Below are 21,120 nucleotides of genomic sequence, written 5' to 3' on the forward strand. Positions count from 1 at the left end.
CGCTGCCTCTAGGCGTTTTGATTATGATTTCCCATTTTTGCGTTTGGGTGTACTTTGTCCAGGAAAAAGAATTATAGTAAATCATATTTCAATAGAAAAAAAACATCGGAAACGGTTATAAAATCTGGGTAACCTTGTATATTGCTAAACATTGCGACAAGCATTTAGAGGACGCTTGGAGGTTTATAGTATCAAATAAAATAAAATATTATATTTAATAAAGTAAAATATACCAATTTTTAATTAAAAAAATTGATAACAAATGTCATTTGTTGTTGTTTTTTAAATACTTCAATTGTAATTTACCTAAAATAATGTAAACTAATAAATAATACATAATGCAGTGGAGCGCCGTTTATCCGGGCTTCTCGGGACTTGACTTCGCCCGGACAAGCGAATAACACGGATAATGGGTCAAATGATATATTTTATCACCAATTCCTGGTTATTTTTTGGAAATTTTTCTTATTTTTTGATAAAAATAACCCAGTTTTCATTAACTTCATGTTTTCGAAAGAGAATTTTTAAAATTTGCCATGAATTATAGTGTTTTTGTTATGACAATGTGCTTTTATAACCGCTTTTTCAAATATCCTCCTCATAACCCAATGTCACTTTTGTATTGAACTGTCATTTCTCAACAGCACGGATAAACGGAATGCCGGATAAAAGGTACCCGGTTAAACGGCGCTCCACTGTATGTTGGTACTTGCCCATAGTGCTTTTGACACACGCTATAAAAACTCCTCTTCCTATAAACGCCTAAAGGTATGCAATAACACGTTTAAATAGCGCACGTGGTTCTGCTTGCTACTCACTGAACGAATTTAAAATTAAATCAAACATCATCCAAGGCCTTTCTTTCGTTTCTACTCCACATTCTGAATAAAAAAACAAACATAAATGAAGATCAACATGCTAGAGGGTTTGATAGAAACGGCAAAACAATAATCTCTATAGTAAAGTAGCCAAAAATCGCATAAATATTGTTGGAAGAATGTTTTTTTGCTTTACTAAAAAACCATTTTGTACAAAAGGGTAACTTGGAGAAGTCTTAAGCTAATCAAAACAAATAATGGAGCGAATGTTATTCAAATTTCGAGCCGGACACTCCTTTGGAATATGGTGGGGCACCGTTGGTCTGCAGGTAGTAGTCACCTTTGGCACTGGAAAGCGTAAGAAAGAAACGTAAAAAAAACGTTAAATTCAGCTCCGAATTTAGTCGTTAAACGCCAGTGAAACTGTCAACTTACTCAGAGCTGCAATCGATTCCCATGTGCACGATCGGAGCCGCCCGATCGACCTTGCCGTCCTTGAAATCGTCCCACGATTTGCATTTGACCGAGTGGAACGACGCCACATTGCTTTCCGCTACACTTTCCGCCCAGAACCACCACGAGCGCCGGTGGCTGCACAGGTCTGTTGTATTAGTGGTAGAAAAAAAAAAATGAATGTTAGCAACAATGTAGAGCGATTTAGATGAGAACTACTGCAGCTAAAATGGCCGATCGATAAGCAAATGTAACTACAGCTAAATTTCTATTCTACTACGCAAAAGAAAATGGATGAGAACCTTCGGACGAGTTTTGGCGGAATGCTTTCGCTGTAGGGTAATAAGGGCAGGATGGAAGTTGGATGGATGGGTTTGAGCGCAGGCGGGAAAAAAACCATGCAGTTAATGTGGCATTCGTAGTAAGGAGGCAGGCACAGCAAGGATAAAAGCAGGACATAACAGTAACAGAAAAAAATAATAAAAAGAACGAAACAGAAACATAAGACAAACAGAAAACATGTACAAACATAAAACAAAAACAAAAAGGTTAATATGAACGAAGTTCACAAAAAAACGCATGCGTAAAACACACACACACAAAACACATGCCAATCATGCGCACACGTACCATTATCGGTGAGCAGTTTGTAGTTTCGCTTCGGGCAGCCCGGCTGTAGGGTTTTGCCATTGTTCGGCCAAAAGTCGGCCGTGCCCGTGCTGACCGGTGCACCGTACAGCCAAGCGTCGGTGTGAATGACGTCCACAAATTCGGCATCCTTGGAGCTTAGGGCGGTAGCGAAGATGCCCGGATAGAACGGTGGGAAGGCAGGATCGAGGGCCGAAATTCTGTAACAAAAATACACAATGAATATAACATTATTAAATTGTCCACTACGCTAGAGCTCCTTAAGGTTATACCTGTTTAGCTTGACGCGCTTTTCCGATTGAGCTATCACAGTGCGTCCAACGTATCCCGCCAGCTGACCACCGAGCGAATGTCCAACGAGGTGCAGTTTGTCCACATTCAGCCCCGCATTGATCATCCGCAGTACGACGGATCCAAGATAACTTCCAAGCTGCGAGCGAGAGATCGCGTTAGATAATGTACTTGGCCCAGCAAAAGATTTAGTGCCCACGCTTACCTTCTTGCAGTTGGGGACGGCCTCCAGCAGATAGTTCCCGTCCGCCAGCTGTGCCCAGTCGAGGATGATGATGTTATGGTCACCCCGCTTCAGGTACGCATCGGCAATGACGTGCACACTCTCCACCTCCATTGACTCGATGTAGCCGTGGAAGTACATGACCGTCTTTTTGCTCTTGTCGAACCGGCTGTGCTGCAGGATGTCCTCGGCCTTTTCCAAACTGTACGTCTCATGGTCCTCAAACTTTGGTCTAGAGCGGGGTTTTGTTTTGGAGCAAAGCGAAGAGTTAAGAGGATGTTATTTTTGTGAAAATTAAAGATTTACTACATACCCGTAGAACAGCACAAACTTGGCCGTGTCTAGGTGGGCCCGCACCGGCTTCATGCCCACCCATACTCCTGCAAAGAGAGGAAGAGAGTAGAACAGAATGTGAGTAAAGAGATCGTGTACACTGGGGCAGCAAACGTAGTTTGAGAATTAGAGTGAAGGACGCCTTTAATTGACGCTGATCGAGAGTTGGGCCAATTGGCACAAATGATTTATTTGCCATTGTGCATCATCTCCCAAACGAAAGATCACGTCGATGTGTATGGAAAGTGTACAAAGGTAGGTGCTCAACTACTGACAGAGTTAAACGACAACCAACCATTCAGGCCGTTGATTGACATTTGTTGCGATCATTCGTGTGATCAAGCAGACACGGGAAAACATTCCACACCGTCATCGCGACCTGCCAGACACGAACCGATACGACACGCTTGTTTGTGTGATCTTTCTTCCAAGAAACCCACGTTAGTACATGGGAGAAGTATAAAAAAAACAAGCCCCAAGCGTCGAGATTTAATTAGCTGCTGCTGCTCCCTTAGCATCTCGCTAATGGCTACCGGTCAGTCAGGTGACTAATCATCATCAAACCGAAGGTAATCATTACGTTTAGCGGGCGTGTGGGTATGCAAAAAGATCGATCAGAAAGGGGTAATATAGCCTCTCCCCTCAGGTCTTAAGGGTTGACCTCCGCATATCTCCAGTACAAAAGCGCGGTTTGCGGTTACGCCTTAATTGTAGCCCCGCGGGCGCTCTTCGACTGCCTAATGGGGTCTCTAATCTCTACCCGATCGGACGACGGTCATGACCAAGGCTGGATTTACGTACCGGCCCAGAGACAGCGCGCGAGAGATGTAAAACACGGAAGACACACAGCAACACACACGCTGCACTTCTGTTGGGGCGTGAATGTTGTTTATCACCGTTGGCAGGCAGCGTGCATTACCGCTTATCGTCTATGGCGGGAGAGATACGGATAGGGGGTTTCGGGGGTTTGGATTGTTGGAGTGGTTAGTTTACTGTAGTTTTTTTTGCTCAAAAAAAGGTGGCGCCTTTTTGTTCGCTCTTCTTATCTCCCAATGCAATGATAGTGATATTTAGGGGCTCTATAGGGTATATTCATATTGTTATGACATAGGCCGTAACTCCCAAAAATAACGGAGAGTGCGCGAGCAACCTAATATTTCATCATTTCAGAAAAAGATGCGTTACGGAGATTCAGCTCAAAACTAATTGGAGCTCGTTTGGAAACTCAAGCTGCTCAAAATGTGATGTAAACCAAAGAACAGCTCTCTACGTTATTGTAATTTTGTAACCCAAAAGAAATCTTCTATTAAGCAGGTCTTCTGACTAGAGCCTAACAATTTGGAATTTGAATGGACCTTAGACGTCATTCCGCTGAAATCTTGAGATTGAGATCCACAGGTGGTACACGCGTGACGCCAAAGTAGCGCTGATCTTCAGCTTGTCTAAAGATCCCACCATCACACCACGGAACTAACGATGCCATCGCTCCAAATCAAGTTCAAGTTCCACCTGCGCAAAACCCCCGAACTTGATTCGAATTTCGCCGTAGGAGAACCGGTTTCAGGCCCCGTCCGTCTCGATCGACACGTGTGTGGCTGAGGCGACTTGATTAGTGGCGGGTGGCGAGGTCCCATCGGAACCCGGAACATCTTGAACCGGGCACCATGAAGAGAAAGTGACAAAACCAGTCATGCCAGACGAATGTTGCGAAAGTTGCTCAACCGGGAGAGGCACACAACAGGCAACAGTTCGGTGCATAGGATGCACCACCACCATCGTCTACTGCTTGTGGGAACTTGAGTAAGGTCGGATTTTCAGGTCTGATTGTGTTCCCTTTGAGCGGCAGCAATTAGCAGCAAAGCCATCCATTCTTTTTCTTCACTGTTCCGTAGTATGGCGTGCGGGCGCACGATCACACACTCTCGTGAAACTTACTTGGATTTTTTAGACTCTTCATGGTTGAGATGCGCGTTGCGACGACTCGAGCTGACACTCTCCGCGATGACTTGGCTGTTTCACGGGATTGGTACACTTCCTATACCTTGTCAATGTATTGGATGCCTTTGAAGAGTTTTACACAATTAAATCACACCTGGGTCATCACACACACACACCCCTCGACTAGAACGAACAACGTGGTTTGTAACGTGTCGCTGGGAATGGAGCAGGAAATGAGTCTTATCTCCCGCAACACTTCCCGCTGCGTTCCTGATGGCGTGAGTGGCGAACTCACAGTAGCAAACACAATTTATTGTCCAACCGACTCGGTACAGGAATTACGATACAATTTAGAACTCACGGCACACGAACGCACGCACACACACACACACGCCTCTAAAGTGGCTTTATTTTTAGAACCAAATACTATACCACGCTGCTACCCCGCAATAGTAGCGTAGCTTCGGGATAGGTCCGGATTGAAGGAGGGAAGGTCCAACTTCGCGCTCAATTTGCCAAAGGTCCAAATGGGATGACCCAAACCGAGCGCACACCGCACACGCAATTGCTTAAAAACAGCGCCTGATTTGGCCTTCAAATACAGTTCAATGTACCGCACATTCCACGCGACCAACACCGCACTACTGTGCGCGACCGCGCACGCTTACACTGGAGAGAGGAGATGGTGACGGTGGCCGTGGCGCGTCGATTGCGTAACTTTTGCCGAACAACCACAATTGGGCTTATGGGGGAGGGGTACACCGTTGGGAAACGTGAGCCACCGCTGTCTGTCTAAGGGCGTGTGGAACTGGCGAAAGGAGCGCGCGTGGTGTACACCCGGACGCGAACACACAACCGTCCGATGTGATCGCTCGCAGTGAACTGAACGCGGTACGGCTCAAGCGCGCACACGGCACGGCGTTGTTGATTCGGCGTGTGTATCGGGGCAGGAAAAACTGGAAACCCTTGAGAGTTGGATGTCGCTATTTCCCACCACCCCTTGGCCGGTGCTGGAAGCGAGCAAAAACAAAACACGCGCGCGGGGTTCGATAGATGCGAGAGTGTTTGTCCAGTTGTGTCGAGAAGGGTATCAAACTGACGGAGATTCTACGATCGCGGGTTGTTGTTGTTGTGGTTGTGCTGTGTGTGCGGGGTTGTTGCAGAGGTGGGAGGTACTGTTATGCTGCTAGAACAACCACATTTGCCATTTCACAGCAGTGTTTGTCTTTTGATGAATCAATGGTGGCACCCCTCCGATGTGACCGAGTGGGAGAGGAGCACGACGTGAGCGCCACGAAGTACTTCAAGGGCTACAGTTTTACGCATCAAATTCAACCCCGTTGGGGGGGAACGTCCAAACATGGGGGGGTGATTGGTCATGTTTAGTTTATGAGAATGCAGCACAGAAGGGATTAAAAAAGCAAATAAATAGATGGAGAGGATTATGTTCGAATGACATTGAGTGCTTCTAATGATCAACATCCCCCATCATGGGATGGGAGTTGTTTTGAGACTAGGAGAAACGATCGCGTGAGGCGAGAGAGGTTTGATAAAATAGATGTTTGTTGTGCGTTGATAAACAATTATCAAAATAGAAAATTATTTTTTGAAAAACTGCAGTTTGAGTTGTAGTGTTAGAGTTCAACAATTTGGCAGGGTTAAAAATATAATCGATAAAAGTAATTAAATATGTCATAGTCATAGGCTCATAGGCTTTTAAACTCTTTAAACATGCCATTTTCCAATTAACAATTAACTTCAATGACAATTGACTTCTTCAGATGGTGGTGATGGTGGAGCAACGCATAAAGTTATCTTTAAATTATATTGTTTATCAAAATCATTTCCGTAACTCTTCATTCTTTACACCTGGAATTGTAGTAACTGTGTAATTATTGGCTCCATGAGGCCTAAGAAGAGTTCACATTTTGATAACAGAAAATGTTTATACAGTCCATCAAAAGAGAGATCTTTACAGTCTTAAGAGAAACCGAGGAAGTCGACACTCATTGAAAGTTAATCAGTTCGATGTACTACACCAGGGGTTGGCAAACTCCGGCCCACGAGCTAAACCTATCTGGTCCCTGAGACCATTTTATCGGATTGGACGATTGGATCCATAACAGTGGAACGGAACAAGAATATGTTTATTGAAGTGAGTAAGTTATGTGACTCAAAAGAACATTTATTGCAAATGACCAATGGATGAAACGAGGATGTTAAACCATTCATCGCGGTTAATAACTTATTCTTTGATCAATATTTCTATCAAAGTTGTACAACTTTCTTCCTCATGAATCGTATTGATTTTTATGATTTCATGGATTCATTGTCATTCATTTCAGCTCTAAGTTCACATCTTAGGTTCTGGTTGATTTGGTATCTAGAACGAATAGAGTAATACACAATTGTTTAGGCAGATGTTTTACTCCAATACAACCAATTGTCCATTCCAGAGTTATACTACGTCCTGAGTTGTAGATGTATCGATGTTGTTTACTTAAAAACATGCTTTCAGCTCTTGTTGTAGGATAAAAAGCAAAAGACTAAACAAAGAGGACATCACGAGAAATTGGTGCATTTTTTATCGTTGAAAATGCTATCCCCGTAAAAAAGAAGCACATGTCTCAATGGTTTAAGATTAACATTAACTACAATGAATACATCTATTCCATCTGGCTCTGTACTTAAAAGTTTGCCGACCCCTGTACTGCACGATCACCTTCTTCAATATCAGTTCAATACCAATCGTCGATAGTAGCCATACAAAAATAATAAAAAACCAGCATACATCAGCACCGACCATCGACATATCACCCAAGACTCACGGGCTGCCGGATTTGATTTGTACACCTTGCATGTTTAGTCACTTTCATCCTCTCTCTCTCTCTCCCTCAGTTCCGCTACCTCCAAGAAACACACCCTGTGTGTGTGTGTGTGTGTGTGTGTGTGTGTGTGTGAGTGTGTGTGTGTGTGTGTATGTTCAGGAACTCGTTACGCAGGAAAGCCGTTGGAAGTTGTTCCTAAAGGCAGCACACAAGCTACCTAACGCCGTCGTCTTGTCATCAGAAAATTGATTGCACTCCCGACGACGTCATTACTAGCCATGCTTGCCCATGACGACGACGACGACGAACATCTACTCATCAAGCACATTCAATTTATGGCCGTAGAAAGCTCACTGCACCAAACCCGCTGGACAGCCGATGGACGGATGGCAATCACTATGAGGCTTTTTACACGTTCAATCTAAGGCGCATGATTGCCGGTGCCTTTAACAACATCCCTCACCGACACCCACACGGGAAGGAGAATTGTACCAACTGCACTTTTCACCATCAATACACTGACCTTGTCACCTTGCGTGCAATCGGGTAGGCCCCATACCCAGCCCAGCCCGCCCGGCATTGGTGTCATTTTGCATTGGTATCGTGGTATCGTTTTTCTAAGCTTCCTGCTCCGGGAGCGAGAGTATAACAAGTGCCGTCCGTATCTATTACAGGAAAGAATCTAACTACACCTCGTGTACTCGTGGTTGTGGCAGGACGGGTAAGCTCCCTCAACCTTCGGTCGGTACAGGCGATTGGTTGGAATGAATTATTCAAATGCGTTGCTCGTTGGTGGCATTTTGCCGTTTCGTGGCTAGTTTGCTAGAACGATCAAATCGACAGTTTTATTGACGAGCTCGTTTATGTCCTCCCGTGTATGCGCGTACTGAGCAGCTAAGTCCGTGGAATCGATGATTCGTTGAAGTGCTTGAAAATGCAATGACTTGCATTACAAATTAAACCTTGAAAACACAGGAAGATATGAGCTAGCGGTGCTTCTAGCAACCAGAACGAAGATTTCCTTTTGAAATGTTACGATTTCTGCAACACCCGCCAAAGAACAACCATTCCGGCCATCATTAGCGGTCGTTGCAAGTCCCCGGCACCATTCACGAGCCGTTGAGTGACATTCCTTCCCTCTATGTAAGGCACACCGGTCCCTTCCTTCTCGTGTCATGTCCATACGACATGACCGAAAAGGGGTGGGGTGGCAAAAGCACAAATCACTTTCAAAGTTTGTCCACCACAACCACGGGGCCTGATAGTGAGTAAGATCCGTTCTTTGGCGGTAAACCCAGAAGCTTCCTCCGCCAGGTACGTTCGGCACGAAAACGGCCATGGTCAAACCGGGTTGACCAACCGCACCAACTGCATCGTGGTAATAAAAACCGGCCACCGGATCCGTTCGCCAAAAGCCACGCAGACGGGTGGAGCGGCCCGTCTCCAAGTTGCTCGTTACGAGCTGTGTACCCCGATGGATGCATTACTTCTTTTGACCAAGCATTTTGGTTCGACGGTTTACGACGGCTCCCTGTCTGATTGGGTTTTTGCCAAAGCTAACAACAGGCCGAACTTTCGCGGCTAGTTCTGTAGCTGAAATCTACCACCTTCCAGCCCAATCCTCTGTACGCTGTGCATCGTGTGTACGAGTGCAGCAGAGTGCAAGAACGAGTTGCATATTTGGTTGTAGCTAGCAACCACGAACGGGAGGAGAGACAGAGAAGCTGGTGTGTATGGTAGAGCAAATGAAAAAAAAAACAACAGTACGGTGTGTATGGCATGTTGCAACGAACGGTTTTCGAACATACCGCGTAACACACACGCCCCCGAGGAAGTGATTGAACGAATTGATGGTTTTGTTGTGAAAAAATGGTTGTCCATGAGAAGATTTCTTATTTGAAGGGTAAATTGTTTAAGTAATAGCATTTCATGGTTACATGAAGGTGATGGTTTTTTTGTTGATAAAAATTTGAGCTTTCAAAAGCAATAGCTTCTAGTTTTCATTAATGTATAAGCATTGAAGACTGGTTGGATATAAAATTCTACAATTATTCTAGTCTGCATGCTGTCTGAAGACTATTGGAATTGAAATTGAAGCATAAAATCAATTGGAACTGTCATTACATTGATCGAGTCGTATAGTCAATACGTCAGGTGCATTGCGATTCAAACAACACGATCGCGTCGGCTTGGGATCGAGCCTCAAATGTTAATCTGAACTTTTCACTCTCAAAATAGGCGTGTCACTCTTTGACTGTATGCGTTGATATGAAGCAAGCTACGTATTCGAATATTTCTGTCTCCAATTAGTCATAATTCACAAGGAAATAAGCTTGATAAATAATACTGGACAAACCCTGTTCACACCGATTTTGATTAACCCTCTATCTTATCGTGTGAGAGTCTAGGTCGAAGAAAAATACATATTTGACAGTGTCAAACAACACACTGATTTCATGTCAATGTCGCGTCATCTAAACACCTATCTTTGCCTCTTTGCATGGGCATTTGCTGTTGTGGGCAGTTGTGTAGAAGTTTGTTTCCCGAATCACAAGGAGTACACACAAGCATTAATTGACAATGGTCAACCCCTCCTCCGGCAGGGTTAATCCGAGATCGATGTAAACAATCCATCCACCACAACACAACTGGTTTATTAGTAATTCTGCTTGCCGAATTGAGCTGTCGTATTTGTCTTCGAATCAACTCTGTTTCGGAGGGATGTGTGTACACGAAACGAAGTTCCAAAACCAATCTCGTGTGGTACATTCAATGCCTTAATGCACACTCATCATTCATTCCACTTAGGGGTTTGATTTGCGTCAGCGATGCCGCCCCAACATCACATCGAATCGTTTCGCCTTAAATCACGTAAACGACACTGTTCCTGATCGTCGCCGCCATAAATCACACTTTTCTTCTTTACGCACGATTATAATTTCACACCAATGGTTTTGTATCGCGTCTTTTAAATTGTCACACCGAATTCCACCACCCCGCAAGCACTACCAGAGACCGATAATTGCAGGCGCAAACTTCCGCTCGAGAAGCGGCAAACACTTTGCTGAATGACTGTTTGTACCGAGGACGCGTGGACAGCACGGTGTGCGGCAGCAGTATGATTATGCAAATGTGATTCACACAAACCACTTGTATCGCAGTACACTTGGCAAGCGCTTCGGATGCCGAGAGCAAGCGCAAACCGCACACAAACAGACACACACAACAAAAAAAAAACAATTCCGATGCACTGCGCGTTTGTTAACCGAGCAGAGTGAAGTGCAACGATCAACTAAAATGAAACGATCGGTTGCAAGTTGCAACAAACCAGAGCAACTGCACCCGATGCACGAGTGCAGCATTTGATCGATCGGGTTATTTTTTTTATCTTTACATTTGATCGATTAAATGGCGATTCATCGATTCTTTGATTTCTTTCTAGCCGTTGCACTTGTTCATTTGCTATTGGAATCAACTTGGGTTTAACAGCCGCTGTTAGTGACACAATCGTTGGATAAAATATTATAACGGAGTGGAGAGTTTGCAAGCGCCTGTCAGAGGAGCGGTAAAAGCGGCCAAAGGCGTTGGCAGCTGTGCGTGGTAAACACGTGACAAAACGATTCCCCTACACGTGGTGTAGCAAAATGTTGATATTATGGAGAGGTTGTATAAAAAATCATAACTTTTAAAACTAAGATAAAAGGATTATAATGTACTAAATGTAAAATTGTAGTGGACACATGGTCTTATCGGTGCCATTTCTATAAAAATTAAATTAAATTAAATATGTTAATGTATAGTTATATCCACAAACATACACAATTTTTGGGGACAGTTGTCATCGTTTCTACATAAAATGTTGCAGAAATTGATCGTTTTAAAACTATTTTACAATTACACGAAAGCCATTTGCGGCCAAAATCCGACGATACTAAAGAGTTCATTAAGTTAAAATGCTGTCCAAGACTTAATGGTTCGGAACATGCGACACGCTGTTTTGAGCGATTATCATTAAAGGGAGGGTGGAGATGGTATACAGACGGGGTTGAGGTTTAAAGAGAATGATAATAGGAATTAAATTAAAGCATGTTGAAAGCCGACACAGCACTACGAATGAAAAGAGTATCAGACGAACGTTTGAAATTGACCTTGATAGCTTCCAAATTGAAGACCTTTGGATTTTGAGATGCAATGGGAAAACTGATACTGACGATGATGAAGAAGAGCTTATTTGCTCTAAAAGCAGTTTATGTTGCATCTCTAAAACTGCTTTAAAATAACATTAATTCAACTTCATTATAAAGCAACATTTTCTTAACTTCACTATCAAACAGCTGCTGGTTTTAGTATAGAAAACAGCTCCAAAAAGTTACCATGTTTACAGATAAGTTCACTTTGCCCATCCAAAGTCTACTCACCGACCGCTATCACCAGTCCCGAAACAACCACCAGCACCTTGTTCATCTTGTGTCCGCGTCCGCTCACAACACACGTTCGCACTGCGACTGGTCGCGCAAAATTGGCGGATCACTGCCGTCCGGCATTCGCCAACACGACCGTGATGATGATGATGATGATGATTTGCCGGTGATTTCGTCGCTTATCAGTACACCACACCAAACATTGGTAACCATACTAGCGTCCAACAAATACACACCAAACAGAGCACAACACAATTCACCCGGGCCAAATGTTATGCACGAATGAATTATGCGGACTGAAAGCACACGATCGAACTTTGATCCCGCGAAGCGATCTCGTCTCGCGTATACGGATGAAGATCTTCGCAGGGGGTTTGGTGAACGCGCGAAGAGGTTTAAAATTAGAGAAACTATCACCGACACACAAACACCAACATGTGTAACATAGGGTTAAGAGCTCAGCACTCTCACCACGAAAATGAGAACATTGCTGCACACCGTCAGCTGACCGGTCCCGCGGATGGATATATCTCGTTCCGCGCGAGCATAACCAACACAGGCGAAGATCGTGTTCGCGCGGCTGATATAGGAATTTTATCTTTCCAAGGGTGGTGTAAAATGCACGTTTGGCAGCGATGACGCATACGTCAGTGTCGGCAGTGCCGACAACGTCTTCGTACATCCGTTGAGCTCCACGGATTTGAAGCGTTAATCGTGGCTTGTAAGCTGGTGCCACCACTGGGTGTATGTTTTAAGGAAGGCTACCACCCCGGCACAAGGATTAGCGATTAAACGAAGGTTTGGGGGTTTTTGGTGGTGATGGTCGGCTTTTGTTTTTGTTGGATACACTTTTGTTTTGTTTGGTTTACTATATTTTAAGTTCCATCAACGAACACGTTGCGGGTTGTGGATCGCAAATGTCTGTCTAATTGTTGGACCTACGATGCCCCTTCTGTCTGGGATCTACGCTCCATCTGAGCATCTTTCTTCTCAAACGAGGCTAAGTGAGTTTCTTCAGAGTTGTGCAGTGTGTTCATGTGAGAAACTGGAACTACACATATATTGCACAATCCCAGCTTCGACCTTTGTAAGCGGTATTTTGAGGAGAAATTGGTGAAAATCCTCAGACTGTAGCAGGACCTGCTGACAGCCCTAATACACTAACATCAATCGCACGATGTACTACTAGGTTAGATGAAGATGTAGATATAAAATATCCACATCATCCTAATGTTGAATCTTGGTTGAATTCTTAGTTTTGGCTGATTCCTTGCAAATATGGTGCAAAAGTATTAAAGAAGATCTCTCCTTCAATTCCACAAGGGTCAAGACGATCCTCACTTAGGAGGAGAGCATTAACACAACACAGAACAATAGAGAAAGTGCAGGATGTTTTTGAAAGATCATCCATCGACTGTGGATTTGATTCGAATGTCAGTTCGAGGCAACTTTGAAAGGATAAGGATTTTCTGAGTTAATACATCACTATTGTAGGAGATTATTGGGCCCATCATCATTTATCCACAAGTTGCTGCGAACCATTTCGGTTCCGATGCTAGTTTCGTGTTCATAAAACGGCCAAGAAGAAGTTACGTTTTTGGGATGCTCGAAAAGATATTGTAAAAATGATCTCCTAACGGGTAAACGAATCAGTTTTTGCTCGATGAAAACATTTAACGTAAGAAGATAAAATGTAAGTGGATGATAAAAATGAAATGTGGAAAGGAAAATTGTGTGTACATCAAAATCACGACTCAAATTTTAAGATTAATTTACTAAAACTACGTCTACTCACCGATCGCTACCACCAGTCCCACCAAAAGAACCACCAGCAGCACCTTCTTCTTGCTGCATGTTTTCTTCGCACGTTCGTCCTCCAGTGGATCCGGCGTCCCGTATTGGTTTGGTGATTTTTCTGGTATCAGCATACCAAACGATGTCTTCCCCGAATCCATAAGTAAATAGGTTGAATAAGACACCACTAAACAGAACAGCGTTCACACATCCGGTGCAATACACAAGTGATCGGATTAAAGCACTCTGATTGAAGATTATTCACGTAAAATGATGTCGTCTCGCGTGTACGGAAGGTTTTTGTAGTTTGGCGATCGCGCGAAGAGGTTTAAAACTGATCAAACTATCACAACACGTATAAAAGGAGGACGTCAGCTTTCAACACGAAAGCCAGAACATCCCGCGCCGCCAGTTTTTAAACAGCGAATGGATATGGTTAACCACGACCACGACAATCGCAAGGAAAGATCTTGTTCGCCACTGATAGCAATTTTATCTTTCCCCGGATACGTCAGTGCCACGCCAGTTCCGAAAACACCTTTTACTTCCGTGAAGCTACGCGGATTTGAAGTGTTAATCGCAACGGTGTAATCTGGTAAATTAGAAATTATATTTTTACGAAGCTTCTTAGGATTTACTATTGAACGAAATGATTCAAGCATTGGAAATACTGTTAAATTTCGGCTTTGTCCATCAAAATTTTGTATCATTGGAGCGTATTTTTTTTTGTTTGGTTTATGTTTTATTTCTATTTCTCATTCCTTCAACGACGGCATTGTGGGTCGTGGGTTTCATATGTAATTTTCTCCCGTTTCGATTTTGCTCTTAAACGTTAATTTGCCAAACGATCGCGCAATTCATGTAGCTTGTGTTTTGTATTCCTTCCGTAATATATATAGTGTTTATATTTATTTATATGTATATAGAATAAACTTAGGCGTTAGAAGAAGAAATAATTAGACGTTAAAAAAGACATCGGTTGAAAGAAACGATCCTACGCTGATGCTACCTTTTCAGCCGCGTAGATTATACACATAATCGCAGATCGTTAGTTAATTTCGCACACAGTTTTCCCGTACATTCGCTCTTCCACACACACGAGAAAGCGCTTGGCACTTTCTCACTCTCTTCTGAGCTTTGCGAAAATTGTATAAAGCAAAAAAGCAAGGGAATAAACATTGATTTTAAGATCTTTCGCTTCGTAACAGCCCGCAGAGTTAGAGCCTGAAATTCCAACGGCGGTTTTTGAAAGGAAAATTAAGATTTGCGCGCTTCTCGACACGACAAAACTAAGGATGATTGCGCGGGCGGGGAAGCGACGTGTGAAAAAGCTGCTCAGCAAACAGCGAATGGTTCGCCTGCGTGAGAAAGTGCGCGCTGGACGCCCGAGTCGGGTGGACATCGTTTACAGAAAGGACACCGAAATACAGGAATTTAAGTTTCTCAGAACAATTACATATTTATAAAAAAAAATACAGAGAATGTGTTGATGTATGTGAATGTGGTGTGAGAGAGTGAATTTTAGTTTCTGTTTGTGTCTGTGTGCCTATTGTGTGTACAGTAGTATAATCCCTTGTCTTGTGTTGTATAAAGAGCTCCTATTGCCCTCAGTAATGTGTAATCGCGGCCCCAAAACATGTTTCTCCTTCTCCGCCCCTTTACGCCGCTTGGCGCGGGCTGGAGTGGGGTCGTATTTTCAATAAACTTGTGTTTTGCTTGCCCACCTGCGCCCTCCTAGGTCTAGAGAGTAAGTGATACTGGCGGCAAACGGAAAAGCGCAGCAAGAAAATGCTACTAATAACAACACTAGCCTCTCCTTCCCTCTCAGTTAATTATTTGTTCTGTTATTCGTTATTTTAACCGCTTCCACACATACACATACACACACCCAAGCATGAGCTCGCGCGCACACACACACACACACACACGACTCGGCAGGACATTATGTCCTACCCCTTTCTGTTAAGTAGTTAATTGTGTTTCTTGCAAACGGACAAAAGAAGGTGATTTGCGCGAGCAGCATCCAACCGTCTAACGCACCCACCGAAACGGTATGTGTGCATGTGTGGATGCATCTCAACCACTTTAAGAGAGGAAGGGTCGAAAGGGAGGTTTACTTATTTTGTGAGTGTTTCCTGCACTGCGGCGTATTAATAGTTACCAAAAACTGCGACATAAATCGTTCCTCCATTAACCTACAAATTTCCCGTACAACAATTAAGATGTCGATCCTGTTGTCCTGTTGTTCTGCACGGTTGCGCTGCACTCACCCCCATCATCATCGTTCTCGACGCTTTATTTAGGCTGCTATAGTGAAAATAGAAAACACCATTCATTAGACCACGCCCGCGAATTAATCGACAACGCGTCCCGCGCCCACGCCATTGTACCCACCGGCACTGCTCACCATCGCTTCCGAGGCAAAGTATTTCACGTCCACGTCCGTGTCGGTGTTGAGCTTCTCCAGGATCGGCTTCACGTGCTCGTCGATGGCAGCCTGGTCGAGGAATGGCGACAGTTTCTGCAGCGTTTTCGCCACGTTGAAGCGCACGTTCGCCACCGGATCGGTCGATAATACTTTGATGGTCGGCAGGAACAGCCGCTCGATGATGTCGGCACCGCAAACGTCGGCCAGTGCGTTGATGCAGAACAGGCAGGTCATTCCTGGGAAGGATAGACGTCAAATGGTTCAAATATTACAAGCTCTTTGCTCCATCCCAAATGTACCCAAACCTCATCGACCGCGAATACTTACGGTGCAAATAGTTGCTGTTTTTGTACATCACCAAAATCTGGTTGATAATGTTCGTTTCCGCCCACTGGGTGCCGAACGTTTGCACGATCTTCTTCATGTTGAGCGTGGCCGCCTCGCGGATCGCGTACACGTGATCGTTCAGCCAGTTGAAGCACAGATCGCGCAGCTTCTGGTTGAAGAACTCCTGCCCGAGCTGCCCGGCCAGCAGCGGCATGTACTCGATGATGGCGAGCCGGACGCGCCACTTGCTGTCCTCCGCCAGCTCGACGATCGCCGGCAGCAGCGACTGGGACAGCTGCTGGATGCCGATCACGTCGTTGATGCAGTCCAGCGTCGAGATGATGTTCAGCCGCACCTCGGGCCACTCGTCCTTCAGCTGGATCAGGAACAGTGGCAGCAGATGCTCGATCGTGTTGTTGCGGCCGACGATCGGGCTCAGCCCCATGATGACCGAAGCGAGCGCCGACTTGACGTGCTGGTTCGAGTCGGCCACCAGCTCCTTCACGCACGGCAGGATCGACGTCATGATGATCTGCTCCTGGCAGGCTTTGTCCAGGTTGGCGCAGAACTCGGTCACCTTGGCCGAGGCGGAGGCGCGCACCTCCGCCTCGCTATCCTTCAGCAGGAACTGGAAGGCCGACACGAGATCGTTCTTGGTGATCTCCTGCCCGACCGCTTTCTGCAGATCGGTCAGCTTCTCCGACACCATGTACCGGACGCGCCAGGAGTTGTCGTTGACGCACTGGCGCAGCGTTGGCATGACATTCTGAGGGATGGGATTGGGAAGTAGAACAAAAGCAAACATTGGAGGTAAGTATGGAGGAGCTTGATGTACAAATTGCGAACGAGAAACAATAAAAAGCGATCTTTTATTGTGCACGGGACTATCCACGATCACTTCGATTGTACTACACCGTGGGAAAAAAGGTGAGATGATTGTGTATGTGAAAAATTATTAATGCACAGATCACACGCAGTTGCGTAGCTTATTAAACACGCAAAATATCGAAGATGAGTCAGCAACAAAACGAGCTGAGTAAATAGTTCAGTTATGACTCCGATGAATTGCATCATATTTGATAACATAGATCAATTACTCTGTATTTATATCACTGATATATTAATATTTCTAAATTGCATATGGAAGTAAACACATTATTCAAACAAAACGACAAAGATTAAGTTGGCGTCCAACTGTTGTTTCAAGCATAAATTAATATGGGAAATATTAAATTACAATATTCCGATGTCCATCCAATGCGAAGCGTCCGGACAAACCTGTTTTTGGCGAAGACTAATTGTCTCTTTGCATCGGTATAAAATCAAAACATTCATTTTATGCGCGATCAATGAACATTGACGGCGACAATTTCAAGGCCACCAAGGGGGATCAATGTTGTAGCTACCCAAAAAAAAAACCCACACCAGGTAGACCGGCCGACCCCCCGGGCAGGAAGTACATTATTAAAACATTTATATTAGAGGTAAAAACGTTCACCGTCTCCCGTCAGTGGGAATCCCTCTTCAAAGAACGAGTTTTAATCTTCTCCCATGTTCTCAAACGCACTGTGTGTTCCCGACGCGGGCCTTTTGTTTTGCCAATGCTCACAAAAAGAGAGAGCAACGCAGAGCGTTCGCATATTTCACTACCGTACGGCTGACCGAACGGTTCAAGCGCTATTGCCTGGATCGTGCGTCCGTTCGACTTGCTGTTGGTTTTACCGATAACCTTCCGTGATCGGTACATCACGCAACCTGAACTAAACTGAAGGAGCTGGAGCGATAAGAAGGAGTGCAGCTTAGCCGCGTTCGGCGAAGAAGCATAAACGAAGCGAAAAATTCATAGTTGCTCCATAGTTGGTTGGTGGTTAGTTCTTGTTTAACCATCGTGGTAAACGGTTGTCCCAAATGATGAGACAGTGTAGTGTAACGTCTCGTGTGTGTACGGTGCTGCTTTGTCTGGCGGTGATCGGTGTCGCCGAGGGTGGCTTCTTGGACTGGTTCCGCAGCAACAAAAACAAGGGCCACGATGTGTGCCGCGTGGAGTTCGAGGTGCTCGACCCGCAAGGTTTGCGCCTGTGGACGGCACAAAAGCCACAGATGAAAGGGTTCGGCGTGGAGCTGTTCATCAATCCGGTGCACGGTCGTAAGCAGCAGCCGTGCAACGTGTGCCGCAATACGACGGAAATCACGCACGGCAAGTTCTTTCTGCAGGATGAAAGCGTGATCGTCAAGAGCGGGGACATACTGGAGTACGTGATCATTACCGACAATGGCAAAACGGTGCAGCGCCACAAGCCCAGGAAACTGATTGTGGACGGTAAGTGAGGTGTTGCGGTGGTGGTGTTCGTTCATGCAAGGACGTTTGTTGCAACAGAAAAAAGCGTTAATTGCGCGTTCATTTTCTACACCCCCCCAGATTTCCTCATTAAACCGAAAGGAAGCTGTGCCTGTCCGCCCGGTACGGTAACGCCTGCGACGCCGACCCAAACCGCCCAGCAGGTCTACGAAGAGCCGACGGCCGAAATTGCTCTGCTGGAGCGCATTCTCGAGCGAGTGTCGAAAAAGTGTGCCGAAGGCACGATGTCCAGCTATTTGTTCCTGCAGACGGATCGCGTCGATGGTCCGGCGGACGATTTGAAAAAGATCGTGCTGAATTACTTCCAACAGAGGGACGCACTGAAGCCGCTGGCAGGATCGATCCTGTCCGCGGAGGACGGCTCGGACGGTATCGTGTTCCGGGTGGCTAACATTATTGATAAGCTGAAAATTTTGGAGCTTGCGCGGCAAGAGAACGACATCCTGGACTACGACAAGCTAACCGCCATCGGTGACATGGACATTCGGGCTTCATTCGATGATGAGTGAGATTGCGTAAAAATAACGCTTTTGTGTAACAACTAATGAAGCGGCGGGCAGTATGATTGTAAATGTAAAAACTGAATAAAAGCAACGCAAAACCTTCACACTAAAATGCACTGTTAAAGCTGTGTTAATGCCTGGTACTTACCAGTTCCACCTCGTCCTGTGGCAGCAGCTGGGCAATGCTGACACATGCCTCGACCGCGAGCAGCCGCACGGAGTCCTGCTCGTCCTGGGCCATCTGTACGAAGGTGGGGATCAGGTCCGACTTGAGATACTCCAGCTCGACCACCTTGGCGAACTCGCCGAGCTTGCCGGCCGCGGCACGGCGCACCATCGGCGTCTCGTCCTGGCAGAGCGTGCGGAAGTTGATGCGCAGCTCCGACTTGACCGCGGCCGACACGCGCGGATAGCACACGGAGAACAGGCCGCAGGCGGACGTGCGCGATGTGAACCAGTCGCCCGACACCAGGCGCTGCAGCGTCGGCACCAGGTGCACCTCCAGATCCTGGGCGCTGTGTTGGCCGGCCACGGTACGGAGCGACTCGACCGCCTTCTCGCGCACCACCGTCTCCTCGACCGTGGCGAGCGATTCGAGCGGCGGTATCAGATACATCGCGTACTCGGGCCCGCCGACTAGCGGGATAAAGTTGCCGAGCTGCTCGGCCAGTGCCAGCAGCACCTCATCCTCGTCGTAGATGGACTCGGTCAGGAACGGGATCAGCTCGTTGCGCGTACGCTCTTCGCCGAGGGCTAGGGCAATCGTCGACAGCTTCTTGATCGAGTTTAGGCGGAGCTAAAAATAAAAGCACCAGAAGCGGGAAGGAAAACGAAAAATGTAGTGGAGTTGTAAACGAATCAACAAATCAATAAATGGGTTGCTCCCTGCTCGTGTGTCTGAGTCCTCTCCCCTCCTCCAACCGCATCGGAAGGTTATTTTGCGTAATCCGCGCGTAACGCACATTGCGTCGGAAGGCGAAGAAAGCACGTCATGCGTTGAGGCCCCCCCTGTCAATAACATTCCCATGGACCGCAGTAGGATCCTTGATCCGAAATCAATCGCACTGCCGCCGCTTTCGCTTCCCGGTGCGTACTCTTTGGGCGGATGCCAACACACTCTCACACACGGAACATATACGGGGCAAATCCACCACCACCACTACCGCCAACCTCATCCGAAATCGATGGGGTTGCAGCAGAATGTGAAGGCAGGCAGCAGGCAGGAGAGGGACAAGGTCAGAACGGAAGCACTTCCGCTGCTCCCCCTGACATTTGCCCGCGGGCCAGTCATGACGAACTTACCTGAATATCTTCATTTTTCAGCTCATCGATCAAAACAGCAATCGGATAGAGTGAATCATCCGCAGCTTTATCACCGCTCGCACTGGCAGCCATGTTTTATTCCTCCTCGGGGTGTTCTGTCTTCTCCTTCACCGTTGCGTATCTGTGTGTGCGGTGGAGCGGGATGGGAAGGCGCACTGCGTTGGTGCTCCGAACGTGTCCGCGAGCAAAGTGTTGAAAATCCGGTTCCGGATGCTGTTGCTTCGCGCAAAACTTTACGTTAACTGTGCGTCTCTCTTCGTACTACACCGTGTCACGCTTCACACTACCCTATCGATTGTGGGGTTCAGCCGTTCGCACGCACCAACTTTCGTGACGAGAAAAGCGAGCAATGCTTCTCCTCCGATTTTCTCAAGCCGATTTCCAGGTATGTAAAATGTCACTTTGAAGCAGCGAGCTCACGCACACCACTGCA

At 46.0% G+C, this 21,120-nt stretch overlaps 2 protein-coding genes across 6 annotated transcripts; one reads left to right on the forward strand and one right to left on the reverse strand.

Annotated features, from left to right (window-relative positions):
• Positions 1–984: 984 nt before the first annotated feature.
• On the reverse strand, positions 985–21,095 carry LOC120955486 (serine/threonine-protein phosphatase PP2A 65 kDa regulatory subunit). 5 transcript variants are annotated; one of them, XM_040376392.2, is made up of 10 exons: positions 20,667–21,095; positions 19,513–20,160; positions 16,503–17,268; positions 16,142–16,411; positions 2,747–2,813; positions 2,416–2,665; positions 2,192–2,349; positions 1,902–2,119; positions 1,254–1,419; positions 985–1,166 (listed from the first exon to the last, which is right to left on the reverse strand). In XM_040376392.2, the coding sequence occupies exons 1-10, from the start codon at positions 20,757–20,759 to the stop codon at positions 1,088–1,090; spliced, it is 2,715 nt and encodes a 904-aa protein (XP_040232326.2). In that variant the 5' UTR covers positions 20,760–21,095; the 3' UTR covers positions 985–1,087. The 5 variants fall into 5 exon arrangements, with proteins under 5 accessions (XP_040232326.2, XP_040232325.1, XP_040232324.1 ...); XM_040376391.2 differs by lacking the exons at positions 985–1,166; positions 1,254–1,419; positions 1,902–2,119; ... (1 more) ...; positions 2,416–2,665; positions 2,747–2,813 and adding an exon at positions 14,465–16,051 and having other exon boundaries at positions 16,155–16,411; XM_040376390.2 differs by lacking the exons at positions 985–1,166; positions 1,254–1,419; positions 1,902–2,119; ... (1 more) ...; positions 2,416–2,665; positions 2,747–2,813 and adding an exon at positions 14,465–16,054 and having other exon boundaries at positions 16,155–16,411.
• Positions 17,711–19,476, forward strand: LOC120955493 (uncharacterized). The gene is made up of 2 exons (XM_040376401.2): positions 17,711–18,822; positions 18,922–19,476. Exons 1-2 carry the CDS (start codon positions 18,411–18,413, stop codon positions 19,368–19,370), a joined length of 861 nt encoding a protein of 286 aa, XP_040232335.2. The 5' UTR covers positions 17,711–18,410; the 3' UTR covers positions 19,371–19,476.
• Positions 21,096–21,120: the final 25 nt, after the last annotated feature.

This window comes from Anopheles coluzzii, chromosome 3, assembly GCF_943734685.1.
Source record: "Anopheles coluzzii chromosome 3, AcolN3, whole genome shotgun sequence".
NCBI lineage: Eukaryota > Metazoa > Arthropoda > Insecta > Diptera > Culicidae > Anopheles > Anopheles coluzzii.